Source organism: Ptychodera flava, chromosome 16 (assembly GCF_041260155.1).
Source record: "Ptychodera flava strain L36383 chromosome 16, AS_Pfla_20210202, whole genome shotgun sequence".
In the NCBI taxonomy this organism is placed as follows: Eukaryota; Metazoa; Hemichordata; class Enteropneusta; family Ptychoderidae; genus Ptychodera; species Ptychodera flava.
In genome coordinates this window covers 3,390,352-3,412,180 of record NC_091943.1, presented here as the reverse complement: position 1 = coordinate 3,412,180, position 21,829 = coordinate 3,390,352, and the positions used below count along the sequence as shown (strand labels likewise).

Below are 21,829 nucleotides of genomic sequence, written 5' to 3'. Positions count from 1 at the left end.
GTCTGATTCGCACTTGGATTCCGTTGCGCATTATGCCTGGGTACAGTACTGCAGTCTTAGATGAAGAGGACAGAGCTGAGAAATTCCTTTGCACCTCCTGCTCGATGGTCATGAAAGATCCACAACAAAGCTTTTGCGGCCATCGGTTTTGTCTTAGCTGTGTACATAGACTTTCCAGGTTGGTGTTCATTTCTCCTTGTAATTACTTCATCTTCCAAGTGTTTTGTTAAGAACTAAACACAAAGGATGGTCTGAACTTTTCTGTCTTGCGTTTCCAATCCGAACAATCACCATGCGATTGTTGAAAATAAGGTAAGTTTTGTACAATATGTCGTATGACATTATTACACCTTGAGCATCATTCTATTAACGTGATTGGCTTCAACTTAGTCACGTGGCATGTTGAAAAAAGTAACAAACGTGGTTTAGGAGACTCATAACAGCCTGGTAAGAACGTACGACACGTAATTCCAGTTTAATATTAGACGACAATACAGTAGAGTTATGGTATGAGCACATACGACGGGCACGAAAAATGCTGTGCCCGTTCTTAGAAATTGTTTGAAAAATTTTCGCCATTGCGATCGGAAAATGGGACCGTTCATGCCGGCGACTCTGCCTGTGACTACTTTCTGCGCTTTGTCAGAGCACTACTGCTGCGAAAAAGTTAGGAGACAAGAGTTTTGTTTTTGTGAAATAAAATTAATAACACGTGATAGAAAGGGCAAGATGACGATTTATTATCTGCTACGAGCACCATCCCTCGTGCAGGTAACAAATTGTGGCTGCCAGCATTGGTTACTATTTAAATCGCATGTAGCATGTGCAGAATCATTCTGTTACCGTTTACTCGTCCAAAGGCATAGAACAAACTTGCATTAAGGTCGTGTTTCACTTAAGGTAGTATGCACGTCAAAGTGAAAGACTGAAACATTTGCTAAAACTTTCCTGAATGAAACTTTAAACCATTCTCTTAACCATATCATCATACAAATTGGGAAGTCATCATGCAAAGTTTGGAACTAGCGAAAAAAAATACCCAAAATCTTGCGATATTTGAAATTCAAAATGGCCGCTATCCCTGTGTTAACTCTATTTGGGGAAAAATACAACTTTTGAGTTTTGAAAATCTAAGCTGATGAAAGTTTTTTCTTTCTCCAAGAGGTTTAAAATAAGCCCCCAAGTGGTAGATCAGAACAGAATTGTAGAAATTTGAGGGTCCGACTATCTGTCCCCAGGCGCCTTCTACCTTAACCATATCCTACTCATTTTTTTCAAAGCAATATTTCTTATAAAAGAATTGAAAATCCCCTCGTACCATATATTTTCAAAAGTAGAGAATCTAAAGTTTAGTATGGTAGGCAATAGTCTTCTCTAAGGTTGAAGAGAACATATATTGGGAGGTAGAAAACGTCATGTTGGTATTTATGATAATTACTTTGAGCCAATCTGACACAACCTCACGAACTTAAATATCTCAGTTGCAACTAAAGTTTGAGTAGAAAAGAAAGACAATTGTGTTTGGCATTTTATATTCTCATTCTTAAATGACAGGGGTTGAAAGACTGACATTCAAAAAGTGATTAAAATTATGATAAGAAATAATGAAATGATTCTTTTTCAAAATGTAAGAACTTTATTACTAAATTGCCGGTTTTTGTATAGTTTTTCAAAAACACGTGAAAATTTCCCACTGATCCAGCGAGAGTGGACCTGTTATGAAATTATGAAATTGGAGAAAAAAGAAGGCAGAAAATCGGGTGATTTGCATTCATTTGCATAAATTAGGACTGCTTTCTCTTCCAACTTAAGACTGCTTGTCATACATTTACATTCTAATTCTAATTCTAAGAAAATGATGAAAATTGAATGAATCTTTGCAAAAAAAACGTGATTTTGAGCAAATACCCTTCTGAGCTTCTTTCGAAGCCGGCATAAAACGCTTAGGCTATGACATATTTGTTTCTCAGGGTGATAGAATATGTACCCGTTTCGCTAGTACAACCCATTTGGTTGATGATCGTGTTTGAATTTTAAATATGTTGGTATAGTTGATAATATGATGACCAACTAACCAACTAACTAACTCTCTCTCTCTCTCTCTCTCTCTCTCTCTCTCTCTCTCTCTCTGTTGAAAGGATAAACGATCAATATCAGTGCCCTGCATGTTTTAGAGAAGACTCTTCTGAAGGCAGCATATTCAACATCGATACAGTACGGTAACACTTTCTATAATTAACGCAATACTGAGCGATTTCTTTCAAAAGGTCCAATCATCACATCGTGACCAATTTCACACAAAATATTCCCATTACGAACAATACTTACAAAGCATACACCTGTATCATAAAGACATTGCAAAGCTTGAATGCCATTCTCATCAAATATACCAAATGGTCTGACAGTCAATTATTAAATATGCCATTATCATGTAATTCATAAGTTTCTAATCAATGACCTTTCCCTGTTCATTTTAGCTTTTTCCTGACAGAGGAATTTATCGAGAGATGAAAGACTTAAGGACAAGATGCACGAACGTAGGATGCTGGTGGCAGGGAGTATTTCGGCAATATGAGGTGACTATGCCCTTTGCACTCATCGCTTATATTACTGCATGGTTTGACAGGTGAAATTGGTTTTAAACTCTTCGTCTACACATGCGTTCCATTCGTCAGGTCACCTTTCCTGATAGCACGAATAGAATTAATTTTGTTGACATCAAATTCCACTAACATTTGGTGTAAAGTAGACCGAAGTATCCGTCATGCGATTGATCTTCAATTCTCACTTCAAGAATATTAACCATAACATCGTTATGGTTAACTGAACTAACGGTGAAGTTCGCGGGGAAGGGGGAGGGGTAGAAACGAATGTAAAACAACTTCAACTACACCTTTCGGTGTGTACATGCAGGGGCTTCCTAGTATGAGCATATACTAAAACATTTAATTAGCCATACGAATATTGTCAAACGACCTTTACAATTGCCAAATGTTATTATACTGTGAATGTCTTCTGAGCCACCAAAGTCTAAAGCAGCTACCTTGCCATTGCCACGGTTTTTAAAAAGATATTTTCGTCAAAATATTATAGGAACTGCTGTTCCATTTGGCTCCACACTTGATTCTATGTGATATACTCTAATTAAAGTAGTCAGCATCATGTGTGCTCTGTACAATCTATTGAATAATGAAGGGCATTTGTCATTTTCATCAGTGTATTCAATATCGTTGTGAAGATAATCTGGCTATAGGTTGCCCTGTCATAGGATTTAAACTGAATAGGCCCCTCACGCCTTGCATTCTGAACTACAAGGGAAAATTCCCTTCTCATTTATTTGATGTTCTGCGCACTGATGAAATTTATTGTTCAATATGTATCTTGTTTTCGCAAAGTTCAAAAACAAAAATTGTGATTCACGCAACCTTTTTATCGATCCGCGCGGATGAACTCTGGGGGACCTATGGTTTTGGTTATGTCGTGACCCTATGCGTCAGATCATAAAATTTTCTTGAAAATTCATGGACCAATTTCTTTCGAAGTCAGAAAAAGGTCTTTGTCATACATACGAAAGTCACTTTTTTACGCTCTTGTTTAATAAAGCCACCAGGCCAGATAAAGGACATAGACCTTTATAATGAATTTGTACATTATTTTATTTCGTTCTATAATCTAATATAGCTGCCAGGCGGCCGTTTTGTTACAAGATGCGTCTCTTCTCTTGCAATCTTTGTTTTCTTTGGCCATTTTATTAACGTAATATCGCTAATTCGTAGTGGTTTGGTTGCAGATGTTGTATAACCACCATTATTTATATGCTCTTTATTTTGGTCAAGATGTGACCTTAAACGATCAGCCATTTTCTTTTCATTGTTTCGTATCTTGATCACCGAGCCATGCATTTGAGAACTAATTAATTTGTTTTATACTCAGTACAAGCTCATAGCCCGATGCCATACCCAGCATTTTGATTTCATTTTGCTTTCTTGCAATTATCTATGTCCAATGCATAACACAGGATTGCCTGAACTGATACACTTTTATTTAAAATTGATGCAAGGATATTACAGTCTGGTATGACATACATACTGACCATTGATGACTTTTTGTTGATGATGAACTGAGTTTGTCATGCCAAGATTCCCCGGCACAAACGCTGTAGGTTCGAAATCATTTCAATATGAAAAGATACCTTACTTGAGGTGTGAACTGACAGTCAATCGGTGATTGCTCTACAAATATCACGGGTGATGTCATATTCATAAACATTGTGATCTTTTGTTCTACTTGATCGGTAGTTTATTTACTCTCAGGGGAGTCATAAGCCGTTGATTCGGCAATGTGGAATTTTTCCGCACTCAGGGGATTAGTCTACCTACATGGTTTGTGCCGGCCAATTCCCTCATGGTTAGGAATAGTGCACTGTACTGTAGCTGCACATATGATACCCTAATCAATAAATTATGTTGACTTTCATTCAGTTAGATTTAGGCCAGTTGCACCATGATATGCCACGACCGGTCATTGAAAATGATTTTTTATATCTTTTTGTTCGCGGGAATGAGCCTTTATGACCGAAGAGCTCAGCAATTCGAATTTGAGTCATTCAGTTCAGAAAGTAGGACGCTATTGTTTAATTGTTATACATTTTACTAAGTACCGACCATAAGGAAAGGCAAATTGAAGGTTAAGAATCTACCAACGAGGTACGGATAGAAAGATTTTGAGGTCGAGGAGTAATGAATTCTTTATACTAAGGCATTACGAAATATTGTTTACAGTGTGGAACACGATACTTGAAGTCACCACAGGTCGGGTTAGGTCTCCATGGTCACAAAGCCCGGCATGTGAAACACGTAGTCACCAGTGTAAACTTATACTCTTGGGGTGCTATCTCTATGGTGATGCCTTTTAACCTTCATTCACACCCGACAACTTAAAAACGTGATATGTCAAAAGCTTACTTACTAAGGAGCAAAAGGTGAACAAAAGTCTGCTGCCTTGACTCACTTTCTTCCTCCCGGCCCACTTCACTACGTGGCAGATGCAGATTTTAAGGTATTTCAAACCCCAGTCGAAGGTCGCGTAGATTTGCTCCTTTCGTTCCCCGACTTCCATCTCTGTTGATTACAGTGTGGTGAATTGTTGTCTCCCCGTGCCTTTACACAATTATATTAAGTGAATATTGACACGAAAATCTCGGGTACCAGGCATTTTGCAGGATGAGTGGGCAGAATGTATAGTCACAACCAACAGGGCATCTATAGCTCAAGGGCTAACTAAAAACAACCAGTCAGATCTAGCAAAAAAAATTGGTCTCTTTAAAATGCTCGACCTACGGTATAGTCCCACTACTGTGTCCGTTTACGAACAGCTGACATGCTATCATTTTCGTTTCCTTAAGGCTCACCATGAACGCTGCAAGCAGGAAGAAATTGAATGCACCTATTGTGGAAGTAAAGTCGTCCGTGAAAAGGTGAGAGGCCATTTTAATCTTTTAGTGCAGTCACAGAGATTCTAGGGTCAGCGAAGACCTTGCATTTTGTTTGTTGTTTTTTGGTGGTTGGATTGAATACGCAGGGGTAACCTGACAAGCTGAAAGTTTTGTCATAGGATGGTATTTTAGCATCTTCTTATTAATTATAAAAGGAGTTCATCGTGATGCAACTATGCAGATCCCGGGAATATTGTAAATTTAGCAGTTTTCTAATGATAATTACCGTGCAAACGTACGTTTAAACTTCAATGTATTGAATGTCTGCGATCGTGTGTATTTAAATTACGATTTGCTAGTAATTGAGCGAGTAATTCGATCAGGACCATATATCTTTAACACGGCAACTTCAATATGGCACTAAGTAGTAATTAGAGGTTATTACCCAATATCGCCTGTTCCTGTGTCGTATCAGCATTCGTGTCATTTGTGCTGCGTCAGACACGCGACTTCGTCTCGTGTCTGACGCAGCACAAATGACACGAATGCTGATACGACACAAGGAACAGGCGATATTGGGTAATAACCGATTTATCATATACCCATGCCCATAATTTTAGGGAATTTTTACTAATAGAACGAAAAACCTTTAATTTTGAGGCTTTACTTTATTACGCCTTGCGCATAAATATCAGAATGTTTATGTGAACAGGCTTCATTCATAAAGTATACGACGAAAATGTCAACATCACGTGCGACATCGCTGCAAGTCGTCCATATCTCAATGAAACCCAAGAAGAAAGACACCGCATGAGGGAAAATGCCAAGAGAGTTTGACCGGTTAAGAAGGGTTTGACTACGCAGTTTCTGCGTAGTGAAGCGTCATTACGTATTCATGGTGACCTCTGGCCAGCTGTCAATATCTTTGGGGCTTTTGTCTTTTGGCCTGCTTTGCATATGCGTCGTTGGACACGACCTGCCATCACCCAGGTAGTCAATTAAACTATTATTGACTGTTTACCGACCCATTTACTGTTGTGTGAAGATAGAATGGACAGTGAAATTGATCTAAATGTTATCACACTTGTGTAATTGGTTTGTGAAGTTGTTTCAAAACTTGCCTTAGAAGTTGCACTGACTTGTTATAATTGCGGTGAAAATCAGAGAGCTTTTATGGACCCCTAATAAACACACACCATGGGAGTACACTTTGCGGTGCACTTCACATATGCAGAATCATATTACATTCCTTACCGCCGCCCTGAGTGTCACAGCCAAGTCAGAGTCTAGTTGTCATTAGACTCTTGTTGTCTTCGCACTGTACGAAGTTCTTTGTGCAAAAGAAATCATGATCCACGGAAAAGAGGTGTACATACGCCAGAAGCAGTACGTGAGAAAGTTCTCGAAATGTACGTGGATGGAAAGTCATTTCGACAGATATCAGCGGTGACCGGCATGGCAAGTCATCAGCGTAAGACATGCTGTGTAAGTCATCCTCAGAAATGAAGACGGGCACTGTATCCGTGTTTGGGAATAGTACGAGAACTGAACTTTGAACATATACTCGGCCATGGCCACTACTGACATACAAGTGTGTGTACACTTTTAGGAAACATTTATCCCACACATAGACACTAATCAGTTCCTACGGCCGACAGGTTTTATTGCTTTACTTCAGCAATTACAGCTGAAGCCTGCTGTGAAACAACACTATCATCCGTCTGTTCTTTGCCTCAAGTTAATTACAAGTACTGATACTGCAGCAAGTTTTGGAACAACTTTACAAACCAATTACACCAGTGTGATAACATTTGGATCAATTTCACTGTCCATTCTTATCTTCACACGACCATAACACTATCCAGCAGTATCAGTCATATTTTAATCACGTGGCCCGGGTGGGCGCAACGTAGGAACGCGTGTATTTCTATGTGTACGTTTCACTTATGGTGTTGTTTGTACCATGGAGGTAGGAATGTTTGTACCATCGTGCGTTTGAAGTAAGCTTACTTGTTTCACCAGCATTACCTTCAAGGTGACAGGCTTACTATTAATGTTCAGTATCATTGCACCGAGTTCTGCCCACGGTGAAAACCACCTGTTTTGCCACGGTCCCTCTGTGGAGGGACCGTGGTTTTGCCTACTAATTACGTCCTGAATGTAGCCTATCTATAGCTACAGTAATCAGTCAATATATAATACCCCGCGCCTTATAATTTTTATATAAACCACAGTCTCTCTATCCACGAGGGACTGTGTATAAACTTATAAAATCATAGTCCGTGCCGTAAAATTGTTGACTTTCGATGCGATATACAGGTTGATCGTTGAATCGCACCGGCGCATCCATATTTACTTGCCCCATAAGCTTACTACTCTGTAAAGGGTGGGTAGATGGAATTCCTGGGCCAAAAATGAACACCGGGGCGAAACTTTTTGTGAACCCATGTGAAAACATAAATCATTTATCAGTTTTGATATATACTCCTAAATTGTAAGTTTGATCATGGAGGTACCTCCATGGTTTGATCAAAATCGAGACCACATTCAAGGGCTATGCAGACTGTCCATGTACGCACACACAGTGACAAGAAGGCGGCAAACACCTACTTACCAAGCACATCGAATCGGCGAAAAGAAGCATAAAAAAGCTATAGGCTCATCGCCAAAACAAACGCGCCAAGCGCTAACAAAAACCCATACAAGCGGCCCTTTTCAGGGCCACCAAACACTCCAAAAGAGAACTACCAAAAATAAACCATAAAATGACATAGAACACACAAACACTTAAAAGAAATAACAAAAATCGTACACATAAAAATAACGTGACAGAAAAAATGGCCGTGGAAATAAATCAGCTATTTCCAAAGAAAAGCCGACAACAACATGAAATTCAACAACAACCTATCATCGCTCAAACTATGAAACTCCGAAAAATAGTACTAGGCAAAGGCCTTAAAATTAATTCGGACGCCAACAAAACCAAACAGAATAAAACCACCTCCAGGATTTCAACAAATAAAGTCGTAAAATGTGACTACGCTACATCGTGAGACACAAACAATCGCAACAACACAAATTCAAAGAAAAGTCAAATTGGGCTCCACAAACAACAAACACCAAAAACTTGAAAGCTATCTGAAGCTGCTAAACTCGCACTTCTAGAGATACCCTTTCAAACAAGGAAACAAAACATGTCGCGTGCTAAAAGAATCGCGATAAACCAGCTTTAAACAAAGACAAATTTCGGGAAAAAAAACCCTCGACAAGGGTCGGGTTTTCGTCATTGTCAACACAAACGATTACGTACTCGAATGCGAAAGGCAATTACGCAACACTCAGTATTATACACAACAAGCCAGAACAAACAGTAAACAAAGTAAACGAACTATGAATCAAAATGTACGAGAACAAGCACATCAACCAGGATACTTGTGAGTATCTTGATCCAATAAACATAAAATCCGTACCCCCAGTGGTACTTATTGCCTAAAAATTCACAAACCTCCGCAAAAATCTAAAAGACACACCAGTCAAAACAAAATTTACCGAAGTAAAGAAACATAGAACAAACAAACCGAACACCAAACGGACTCACAACGTGACCAAAAATTAATATACTTGCCTCGCTAATCGAAAAGCAAGACCACTAAAATGCATTAAAATAAATTTTCACAAACACAAACTAAGGAAAGAATCTACACCGCGACTGATGAGAAACCACACCCGGTTTCGAAACGCAAGCGTCAAAGGGCGACTCTATCAACTTTTGTAACAACATAGGTCCGGCTGCGTCTCGCCATAAGCTTTCCCCACACAAACAAAACATTACCGTACACACTAATCCAAACTTCTCTACAAATATCCAAAGCGAAACAAACATTTTTATTAACACACACAATCGGATAAGAATGTAGGAACACATTTTCGAAACGAATCAAACACAAACTCGACACAAAAACATTTAGGATAGTTAGATGGGGAGCCTCTTTCACATTTTTTACATCTCGCTATACTGTCTATGATTCTAAAAATAAAGTCATCTGCCACTTTTTTCTGTATCCGTGGTTTGGCAAAACTCATCTCTTCAATCGAAAGTCGGGCGATTTCATGGTTCTTTGGGGTACGTCGAGCTTAAGGAATGTGGTTATATTCGCGATGTTTTATTCGAAATTATTTATTTCTTCTAGGGCAAATGCACGTAATTCATGCTGTTGGAAATACTGGCCGCTCATAAACAAGACAATAAACTCGATATCTGTGCATCTTTACTTTTATTGTCAAAGTACCATCGACACCCAAAAAAAACCAAATGGTTCAGTCCACGCGTGGGTTCAGTCCAGGTATTTGCAACGCCAGTCACCTAGGCGACGGTAATCCGCACCACTTATCACCATCGGGAAGGTACTCCTCCCCCTATACCACTGGCGATCCCACCCTCAAGGCACTGCGTCATTCGACCAAGCATTGTTATTGTAATTCCTGCATAAATTAACAGCGAGGTCAACCGGTCAAACTCTCTCGGATTTTCTGGCATTGGGGATACAAAATCGTCATACAGAGGGACATTTTAAGGTGAAATATGCTTTACAACTGTAACCGATCAAAAACTGCTCAGCTTTAAATCTATCTTGATTTCGATCGTCGTACGGCACGGAGCTCGCCGGAGAGGGGACGCCATTTTGTTAGTTTACCTTTAGAGTTGCCATGTCAACAGTCGTCGCGCGCGCGACATCGCTGTCACGCCACGCGCTCACTACCTGTTTTGGTGGAGACCGTGCACAGTGCCGGCGCTGTGCGAACGGTAGAATGTTTGCTAGAACTTGACCAAAAAATACCATGGGAAAACATTTCAAGACTCAACGTGATATTTCCGTATTTTGCAACCAGAAATACCCGTGTTCCTCGAAGCCCTTCAAGTTTTTACGTCGGCGACATCTCTTCGCAGGCGGGGAGCGGCCGCCATTTTGTTGTTTACGTTGTTTACCAACAAACTGCTAATGTCGTTCGGGAAAACTCTAAAACTGATGACGTTCATCGTGCATATCTCGACGTTTACCGTGAAAATATCACCGCTGATATTTTACGTTGAACGTCACTAGGATGCAGCAATATGGGCATGGGTAGGGCCTATATGATAATACTGTATACAGTTCAGTTTAGAGAGCAGTTGATCATGATCATGTTTTATTAATGTTCATTGCTCCTCCAGATGCAAGAACATACTGATTTGCTGAATGGTGACTGCCCAAAGAAAATGCAGCCATGTAAATTTTACGACATTGGTTGTAAGACTCCGGTAAGTGAAACTACACAGTAAGGCATAATACTACGGTTAGATAGAACTGCGTATCCCTTTTCTTGACTATTGTGTATAAAGAAATAATATTTACGCATACTTTTTGTTGTGAAATGACGTACATTCAGAATTTGTGTGGTTTAAATTTTGGTACACAGCTTAGTAGGGATTGAACGGTTTTCGTTTCTTCTTAGAGTGTGTCTTACCAGACAAAACATCAGAATACAGATGTCCCCGTTTCTGCCTTGAGACAAAATAATACCTCTTTACTTCGGCTGTAGTTTGTAGACACATTAAAATAGAAACAGCTGACATTTATGGTATTTTTAAGTTGCAATCAAACAAATCACAGGACCGATTGACCAATAAACTTTAACAAAATAGACTTCCATTTGAAAGGTTGTACAAAGTTTGATTTAAGTTACAAATTGTTTCCTCTTTGACTACGTCTTGACACTCTTGAAATATCTTCTCATCTTTACAGGCTTTCATAAGAGGAGATAGCGTACGATGTTTGTAAGAATATGACATTAGCATAGAAGAGTCGTAAATATTAGCGGAATTGCAACATTGCCCTTTTTATTGATCAATCTTACACACCGCTCTACATCTTCAAAAATTTATCATCAGTTTTCCACTTTTCAAATACATCATTATTTTCTTGAAATCTCCCTCCCCTCCCCTAGATCGAGATGGGAAAGGAAACCGAGCACAGCGCCCTCGCCGTCCATGATCATATGCGATTGCTACTTCAGGAAGTGATTAAATTGAAGCAATTCAGAGAAACCCTGGAGGAAAGCGAAGAAGAACATCGTCAACTTACTGTCACGGTTGAAGAACACGGTGGGAAATTAAACACCTTACAACTACATTTAGCCCGCATGGAGGATGACCTGAAAGACCTTCCTGATCGTGCAAGGTTACAGGTCACAGGAGGAGACATACAATCCCTGACACAGATGATGGATAGGCTCGGCAAAACGACCAGAGAGATTGAAAGTAAGAACGGTGTTCTTGAAACAAAAGTGTCAACTTACGAAGCAAATATCGTTTTCCTCAACGGGGAAGTCGAACGAAATGCAGACATGGTTCAGAAAGTGAAAAGTGATGAGAAGAAACTGAGGGAAACTCTTGGGCCATCGAGAAAAAGACAAAAGCCCAAGATCGCATCATCGCCCTGAAGGATGTCACATTAGCAGAGCAGGATTTACGTATTCAGTCATTGGAGATGGCAAGCTATGATGGGATCCTGACTTGGAAGATTTCAGAATTTGGAGAAAGAGGCGCGAGCGGTTTCCGGTCGAACCAAAGGGTCCTCAGGCTCCGATGATGATGATGATGTTGTTGTTTTTATTATTGTTGTTGTTGTTGTTGATAGTATTTGCAGAAAAGAACAAAGTATGCGCTGCGAAATTCAATACAGCCTAACTATACATGTGCGTTGCAGCCTAACTAAACTATGCGTTGCAAATTCAATACAGCCTAACTATACATGTGCGTTGTTGCCTAACTATACATGTGCGTTGCAAATTCAATACAGCCTAACTATACATGTGCGTTGTTGCCTAACTATACATGTGCGTTGCAAATTCAATACAGCCTAACATTACCCAAGGGTTGTCACTTCATTGCCACACACTTTTTTTTCAATCGCCAAAAATGCACCTAGCAAGCATCGAAATCGGTAAAATTCGACGCAGGGTCAAAGCACATTAGTCCTTCTCAATCATACTCAGACATTTTTACCTCTTGCCGATGAAAAGTCGACAAATCGGCAGGTTTTTCAATGCATCTAGTCGTCTCTTGATTCCAGATTTAAAAGGCAGCGCGAAAGATCTAGTCACGTGGGCGCATTTCAAATCGAACCAATAGCAGAGCTGGATGGGCCCAGCGTGAAAACCCGGCAGTAACGTAAGTTTCTTATGTCTTTTGAAGACTATGGGTGACACTGTCTGCGTTCGTCTGCGTATGAAATTCTGGTAACTTTAACAGTTCCAGTTCACCCATAGCAAGAGAACGTTCTTTCCAAAGACGTGAGAAACTTACGTTACTGCCGGTTTTCACGCTGGGCCCATCCAGCTCTGCTATTGGTTCGATTTGAAATGCGCCCACGTGACTAGATCTTTCGCGCTGCCTTTTAAATCTGGAATCAAGAGACGACTAGATGCATTGAAAACCTGCCGATTTGTCGACTTTTCATCGGCAAGAAGTAAAAATGTCTGAGTATGATTGAGAAGGACTAATGTGCTTTGACCCTACGTCGAATTTTACCGATTTCGATGCTTGCTAGGTGCATTTTTGGCGATTGAAAAAAGTGTGTGGCAATGAAGTGACAACCTTGGGTAATGTTAGGCTGTATTGAATTTGCAACGCACATGTATAGTTAGGCAACAACGCACATGTATAGTTAGGCTGTATTGAATTTGCAACGCACATGTATAGTTAGGCAACAACGCACATGTATAGTTAGGCTGTATTGAATTTGCAACGCACATGTATAGTTAGGCTGTATTGAATTTGCAACGCATAGTTTAGTTAGGCTGCAACGCACATGTATAGTTAGGCTGTATTGAATTTCGCAGCGCATACTTTGTTCTTTTCTGCAAATACTATCAACAACAACAACAACAACAATAATAAAAACAACAACATCATCATCATCATCGGAGCCTGAGGACCCTTTGGTCGAACTCTGTCCTTATACTCACCATACTTCTTCTCAAGTCAATTTGGATACAAGATGTGCGCACGCATCTACCTGATGGTGACGGCATGGGAAAGGAAATCACGTGTCACTGTTCTTCGTCGTCATGAAAGGAGAGAATGACGCCATTTTAAGATGGCCGTTCCAGCAGAAAGTCACCTTCATGTGGATCGATCAGAACAACAGGGAGCACATGATCGACGCGTTCCGACCAGATCCAAACTCCTCATCTTTCAAGCGACCGACAGGTGATCACATGAACATTGCCAGTGGATGTCCTTTATTTATGCCATTGTCAATGTTGGACGATGGAAAGCACGCTTATGTCAAAGATGACACTGCCTTTTTACGTATAACCATAGACACCAGTGATATATGACCTCTCTGCATCCTGGCTCCCCGTGCCGAGGTCGGACAATGTCTATATGGGCAGCGGAAAGGGTGCATTATTCGATCAAATGTACGAAGTGAGAATGTTCACGCGTATATATATATATATATATATATATATATATAATATATATATATATATATATATATATATAAAGTATAACAGATGTCCTCGTGTCCTCGTGTTAAATTACAGTGCTCGATGTTAAATCAGAGTGTTATCAATAATAACACAAATTGCTTCAAGTACAAAGTAATGATATCTGTTACTTAGATTTCATGCATCCTGCAATCTTCAGACAGAAGAAGTGAAAGGAATCTTAGCTCAACTCCCTCATGTATATGATCGGGAGGTACCATTCTATTTGTAGGTGGTGTTGAAGTTTGATAAATAATATTTGTTTGGGTGGCGACAAAGTACAATTAGTAATATTCGAATGATGCAATCATACACCTGATTCTTGCGTAAATGCATGACAGGAGGTCAAGACACTAAAACTTTGAACTTGAAATAAATGTTTTATGAAGTCAATCAAACAAATACCTTACATAAGAACAAACTTGTAGGCCTGCAAACTTTGAACATTGTCGCCTTCACACCCAATACGATTTTCAAGCTGAGATCGGATTTGTCATCTGTACATGAACATTACCTCAATATTGACACAAGCTCCGACCTATAGTTCGTATATCACCGATGAGACCGATCGACGACCTCTTCGGCTCTCAATATAATCATACATATCAGGTTCTATAAATAATCTGGGAACATTATACTCTTTCGGTTGTATTTGAATACATTACCTTACTTACAGTCGACGTCATTCTGACCAAATTCAGAACTTGGATATTTTTTTCTCTGTGAACCAAGCAATTATCATTACCATTGCGAGTTCACTTCACTAATCAAAAATAATAGAGAACTATGATATATAAGTTTATCCGCATCATTATTGATGGTAAATTTAAGGTAAACTGCTCCTCGAGGACAGATATTTAGACTCTCAAACCGTCTTTATTTTGTGAAAATTGGAAAGTTATCTTTTCCAAATTGAGTTACTATAGGGATGGTGGCCATTTTGAATTTCAAGTGAAAGGAAATTTTATATTGTATTATTTATTTGTCTTATACCAAATTTTGCATACAAACCCCTAATTTTCGTTTTTTGATTTCAAAAGGAAATGTTTAAAGTTTCCCCACGGAAAGTTTGAGCAAAAGTTTAAGTCCTTCAATTTCGAGGCACATAATACTTTGTTTTGTATTTTTTTCTCGTACAGTTGACGAAATAGACTTGGTTCAAGTCTGTGATTTGTGAATGTTTGAGTGGAGTGAACGCAATGTGATTTGTATTTTGCTTTCATGTGAAACGCGCGCGTGAGTGGATGCGATGAGTAGGGTGAACGCGATGAGTGAAGTGAACGCTATACAGCGGAGTTTCAATCCGGCAGAAACTAACTCACTACTGCGCAGACTCAAACGTGACGCATTCAATCGCTGGGAAAACCTGGCGTGAGCAGCCAAAGTCCTGATAGGTTTGTACGAAATAGGAGAGACACAAGAGAAACTACTATAAATGATTTTATTTTTGAAAATTCACCGACTTGAACCAAGTCTATTGACGAAACAATATTTTAATAAAGTAGGACTTGTATAAGAATAAGGTTGGTCGCATTCGTCATTAGCTGTCAGTGCATTACTAATCAGCAGTGTTTTTGTCCTGCAAAACAAGGAAGAGTTTGAATGTACATAAGGCTAAAATAGCAATATTAAGGCTTCACATGAACATTAGTCTTTTGTGACGTTGTAATCACATTTATAAGCCATGCTACAAGCAAATGACGCTGACCACTTTTTCTTTGTAGGAAACAGGAACAAACAAACAAACTAGCTCTTTAAGACGGCCAGCAAAAAATTATCCATGCTGCAATACTGTCCCTCACATCTCCTTTCTATTTGGTAGTAGGTATCACTAAATGTTATGAATCATTAAAATTTGAAGAAACTGTTGCAGTTTTTCACATATGAAGAGACGATCATTAGTATTTGTGGGAAATTTTCTTGTTTTGTTTAACTAAACTCAGTCTTAGCAAATATTGACACTGTAAAACATTGACTCTGTAGTAGTCTTAAAATTTGACTAGTGTCCTTGATTACCACTACAACTACTTTGAGTTATGTGCCAAAAGGGTTGCATATATATATATATATATTATATATATATATATATATATATATATATATATATATAATATATTATATATATATATATATATATAAGGAAATGTAACCAGTGGTGCTTTCACGTGAAAAATAAAATTATTTTTCGAACAAAACGATTGCATGGGTAAATAAAAGTCCTGGGCAAGTGCCGTTACGCGTGCAGCTAAGATTTAAAACTTCCCCGATAAAATTTTCCACCTGTAAACTCCTATTAGTTTTTTCTCATCCTCATAAAGACACCGCACTGTCCTCTCAACACCAAATAGTTTGTCCTATCCGTGCTCTTTGACCATCACCTCTTTTTCGGTCGTGCTTTTCTGGGTTTCAGTGTCGTTGGTGATATATTTTGCACTGTTAATTATTTTTTAGTATTTTAATGTGTTTTGAATTTCTGACCGTGTCTGTCTTTTTATGTTTAGCTACTGTCTTTGTGTATCATTCATTCATTGTTCAACTTTATGGACGATTTTTTAAATCAGTCTTACATAATGTAATTAATAAATAATAAGGAAATATTTCACGCCCCTGATAATCACAATGGTCAATCCCTTACCCGTACACTAGTGCAAAAAATAAAGTGCACGCTAACCAAGAATTGTCTTGCACACCCCTTTCAACGAAGGGGGTGTCGAAAGAAACGGGGATCTGACTAAAATACCTTGTCATGTTCTTTCAGTGAAGATTTCTATGACGTTCCTAAATAAAGACTTTCAGATATTAAATAATCAAGCCAGTCGTTTTACCAAGTATGACGATCCATAAGGCCAAATAAAAAGTACGTGTTTCCGGTAACCCAACAGATCTTAGATAAACCCGCCGACTCTAGACTTTGTTTTTCGATTTTATGAACAAGTCTCGAGTAGGTTCTCTAGATTTTATCGTACTTTATGGGTGTCAGCCAACAAAAAAAAAACCCAAAAAACTCCGACCTACCTAGCCTAATTTTCAGAGGCATGCTATATAGGAAATGCATTTTTATTTGGCCTAAAAATATGACCTGGAGCAACGTTATAGGGAAGGCTGAGTGTGAGTCAGCGATTATCTTCAGGTACTTACATTTAACAAAATATATCTTGTCAGTTCGGTTTATTCCGTTTCTCGAAATTTTGCAACCTGAAAGACGACAAGTGCAATCGCATTTTGATATAGGAATGGCCCAGCAGTCATCTAATAGAAGAAAATAGCATTTTCTTCTATTTTCTTCTGGGAATGGTAGAGAAACCTTTTTTGAATTAAGTCACTATGTATAGCAGAATGAGTTTATTAGTACTAGTTGAAGTCAAAGCAAGGGATAACAAATGGGTTTGATATCATATGATTCCAAAGGCAAATTAATAATGTCTTCACTACACAATGTTTGACTGTACTGTGTAAGATTTCTTTATTTTTCTTTCCTTTTTATCATTAAAATGGAGCCAGTGCTGTTGTTTTTCCGTATTGTGATATTCATCAAGACTATATTAAAATATAATGGGAGTCAATTTTGTTTCCTGGATTGATAATTACTTACCCAAAAACAGTGTTCTTACCCAGAAGAGACATAGACAGACTCTAAACAGACACAGTCCCTTTACACACTGTGGAGGGACTGTGGAACATATACAGCCCCTCTATAATCAGACAACGCTCGCAAATGCTTCGAGGCAAACAAAACAAACATTGAAAGATATGTGAAAGACCAGCCAATTACAGTGAGAGAACAATACTGAGTAGGAAAGGCGATGAAGACTTACTAGGCTAGTACTGAGTAAGCTTAGTAGACATTCTGTTGGCGATGCTTGACAAGCAATAATCACAAGAATACAAAATGATGGATAAAGTGTAATTATTTAGCTGAGATATTGTTATGCAGAAACGAATAAAGTTACAAAGTCGATGCAAAACCCTGCTTCATAGACAACTTGCCATTGACAACGTATTCGTGACTGATGATTTTCGAAATCAACTTGAACTTCGGGGGCTGTAATCTTAGCCCGTGTGAACTTTCAACGAACTCGCTATTTCAATGTAACAATTTGATCATTCCAAGAAACATCTCGCCATTCTTTACCTGACTTTGACCTCTACATGTACGATGGGGAACGAGACCTTTCCGTATGAATGATGAACCACTGGCGAGTACAATGAGTTTGTTCGTGCCTACGAACAAATTACTTGATCAGCATGATCAGCTAAATTTACTTTCTGTACTCAAAAGCAGGCATACCTCGGCTGTGCTTAGACAATTTAAAGATACAAACAAGGCAGATTCAAAATGTTACAGAAAACCCGGTGCGGTAAATATCGACCGCGATGCTTCATATTGACGATCAAATAAACTTACGTTTCTGATATAGCAAATTAATCAAATATTATAGACTACGATATGTCGATGAATTTTCTTCCACTTAAAACGTCGAGAAATGGGCAAGAAATAAACACATACTGGTAAAGAAGGCTTAAATCATTGCGTCCTTCCTCGTTGTCTACTCAACGTAGTCCACTATCACTACTTGGTAGTGCCATTGCTGTCGAAGTTGTAACTGTTCCTTCCCCATTGGTGCCAAAAAAATTGTTAGTTGCCACCGCTATTTCCGCATCTTTTTTTATTCAAAGTTTCTTTCTTTGTCGATTTTGAGAGTTTCTTTACGGGTTGGGCAGGCAAACTTTTGACAACCGACACAAAAAAGTGTTAATGATTTCCGCGATGATTGGCAAGTCGACGTCTACCATCGAGTCATGAGGTTCAGGTGCACGTGTGCCCAATAACATGGCATCGGCGTGGGCAGATAGTCTTGTACACATTTGGGTAAAGCGGGAGCGACTGGCGATCAAATGATGAATCACTGTAAAATATTGAAATTTTTTATACGATGTTGCTTGTAAAAAGAATTTTCACACCCGGCCGCATTATAACGGGCAATGGCGCATTATTTTCTTTAATTTTCATGCTCCTACATCAACGGGATGACTTTCATTCACAACACATGATTAGAGTTCAGTTCCGGCACTGAAAATCAAGCGACCGTCGTCAAGCTGAGTCTTATCCGATCGTCCTGATCAAGTTAGATACAAGCTATTTGAACAATACAGTACTGCATTTATTTATTACAAAAATTACGTACCGCTTCTTGGCCGTGACGATACGAACGTTGTAAGAAGGTAGTTCGTATATGTGCTGTGCTGTCTTCATGCACTGAGCTGTCAGCTCTGAGATTTGAGTTTGAACTAAAGAAAGTTTTCATCCGGGGTTTTCATAAACCGGTTTTTAGTAAGTCACACCACAAATCATTATTTACATAAGAAAGTACTCACGCCGTTACCATTAGATCTTACAAGAAGTTGTCCTGTAAATTAACCTCTAATGTTTTTCGCTCATTGTTGAATACATGATGGTCTTGCAAATGACGTAAGCTTAAGTTTTTCGTATAACCGTGCAGGTTTACAGGTTAACTGTTTTATTACATTTATGGTTGATTTTATTACAGTTGTGGTCAGTATTACACTTATTGAGATTACTACATTTATGGAGGTTACAGAGCTTACTTCGACAACGAAAACATGTTATTGAAAACGAGAACTCTGTTAAAAAGAATATAGTTTAAAGAGCCTTTGTGTCATGATGAATACTGCCCGGCCACGACCTTTAACCTTTCACACTAGGTTGAAAACGTCAACAACTGTGACAGCAAGGACAACAAGGACCTTGCCCTTGTTACTAAAGGTCATGTCTGAATAGTGTGACGAAAACATTCACAGGTTAGGCCAACATTCACCGCATGTAACGTATACTTCTAAATGTGGTAGGCAAGCGGAACTATACAATAACACAGTGGCTGCAGTGTGACAACCACATTGCAAATTTGCACACAATGATAATAATAAAATGGTAGAATTTACTGTACTCTTACCTGCAGCTGTTTTTGGTCAGCTGTTGAAAGCAGTGCTTGCAGTATCTATGGCCACAGGCCTAGGTGTGAATAGTGTCTCGCAGTATACCACCGCAGCCTCTGCAAATAAACCTCCGATCAGTCTTGTTGGGTTCAAGTATACTCGATGGGTATCCCTTCAATGCAGCCGTCGCCTGCACTCCAGATCTCAAACTGGACATATCTCTTGTACACAAATATATCCAATACAAACGCAACACGATACCCTACGACACTTCGATCGGTCGATGTATACATCATGTGTGTTACTGGATAAACTTTGTTTCATTTGTACAGTTAGCGTCCACTTGATGAATATTTGAGAATTCCAAAGCTTTACAAAAATGTTTGCGAGAAATTCTCGGATTTTGATCCGCTCGATCGACGCTGCGTCTAACTCTCAAATGGTGCAACTCCCACCAAACAGAAAAATATAAACACTTTACAGGGTCGCAGGTCAGTCAGCAGCTGCCCTCAGGGATTACGGCACTGATAAATAACACTGTTTTGAACACGTCAAGAGGACGTGAACAGCAAGACATATGAAGCTACCGTTGCCAATAGAGGGCGTTCATCACTAATGAGGCGCATGCATGAGGCGCACGTTGTTATTATTGCGTCAGCTTTTCAATATCGGTGAAATTGTTAACTGAAATATTTAAAGCGAAACAGAAATCCGCGCATTTTACAGGCAAAAGCACATTCAATCAGAGTCAAGTATAACAAGCTTGGTGATCCAACATTTAGCAAAGTTGTACATTAGAAGACGGCCTTTTACCTTTATTTAGCAAAACAAACACTACTGCCGGTAAAACACAGCTAACTGAATTAATACGTGTGCGTGAAACTGCCTTATTCACTTACATACTGCTTGACTTTAATGCTTCACAACGCGTTTTACGCAAGGAAAAGTACAAACCGTTATAGTAAGTACTGGCAAAAAGAGATGAGTCCAAGGAAAACCGGCGATATCGTCAAACTGGTGGAGATCTGCAATTGCCATAGCTTCTGCAATGCGGTTACGGCAAAAAGCTAAATATATCAACTCTAGTATAACATTTACAGACGATTATTGTCTCAATTCTTCAGAAAGAACAATCATACATTTTCCATTCAGATATCGTTACAGCCCTAGGGATATTCCGAATGCTGATTATGTCGAATTTTGAGGTAAATAAATTTATATACTATCCTTTTGAAACACGCATATGTGTCGCTTGAAGTTGACATTAACGGTTACCGATGATGATGTGATAACAGACTTTTGGGATGTATCAAACTATATGATTTTGCATGTCTTTATTTAAATAAAAACTACGCCCCCACAGGTATGGAGGTATAAGCATCACTTTGGCCCACAACGTCAACCCATTTTGTGAACGCTACTGAAAATCTGGTTAAAAGCAGGCGACATAATTATAAGCCAGTCATCGGTGTCGCAAAGGAAATAAAAACGTTTGCATACACGAGGCAGATGACTTCAATAAGATTTTCATTATTTTCGGAACATTCGTGTGTAGCCCCCAATACTGTAATATATTATCAGTGATAATCTCGCATTATGACGTCATCAATGTTGTATTTCAGGGAGTTTCGCAATTAGTTTGGCTGGTTGGTGTTTCATATAATGAGAAACTATCACGAATACTATACAAACTTTCGAAACATCATCAAGTTTACAATATCATGAATCTGTTCGCGAATTACAAAATATTGCCTCTTCCTTTTTCGACTGAACGCAACGACATGCTAACGTATGAATTTTGGGCGGCCTTATTTGAACTGTCGACGTAAATCAGCACAACTTTGTTGTGAGATTTCAAAGTATGTTTAAAAGGCATGTAAGGTTAAAGGGAAATAATAGCAATGAAGA

At 38.9% G+C, this 21,829-nt stretch overlaps 2 protein-coding genes across 2 annotated transcripts in view; one reads left to right on the top strand and one right to left on the bottom strand.

Annotated features, from left to right (window-relative positions):
* Nucleotides 1–20,429, bottom strand: part of LOC139152545 (TNF receptor-associated factor 2-like) — a 41,583-nt gene extending 21,154 nt beyond the window's left edge. Inside the window, exon 1 of the mRNA XM_070725760.1 lies at nt 19,939–20,429. The gene's annotated coding sequence lies outside the window, so the exon portion shown is untranslated. The remainder of the gene's footprint in view (nt 1–19,938) is intronic.
* Nucleotides 2–12,017, top strand: LOC139152543 (TNF receptor-associated factor 2-like). The gene is made up of 6 exons (XM_070725757.1): nt 2–178; nt 2,139–2,214; nt 2,478–2,576; nt 5,405–5,476; nt 10,647–10,733; nt 11,420–12,017. The coding sequence occupies exons 1-6, from the start codon at nt 33–35 to the stop codon at nt 11,912–11,914; spliced, it is 975 nt and encodes a 324-aa protein (XP_070581858.1). The 5' UTR covers nt 2–32; the 3' UTR covers nt 11,915–12,017.
* Nucleotides 20,430–21,829: the final 1,400 nt, after the last annotated feature.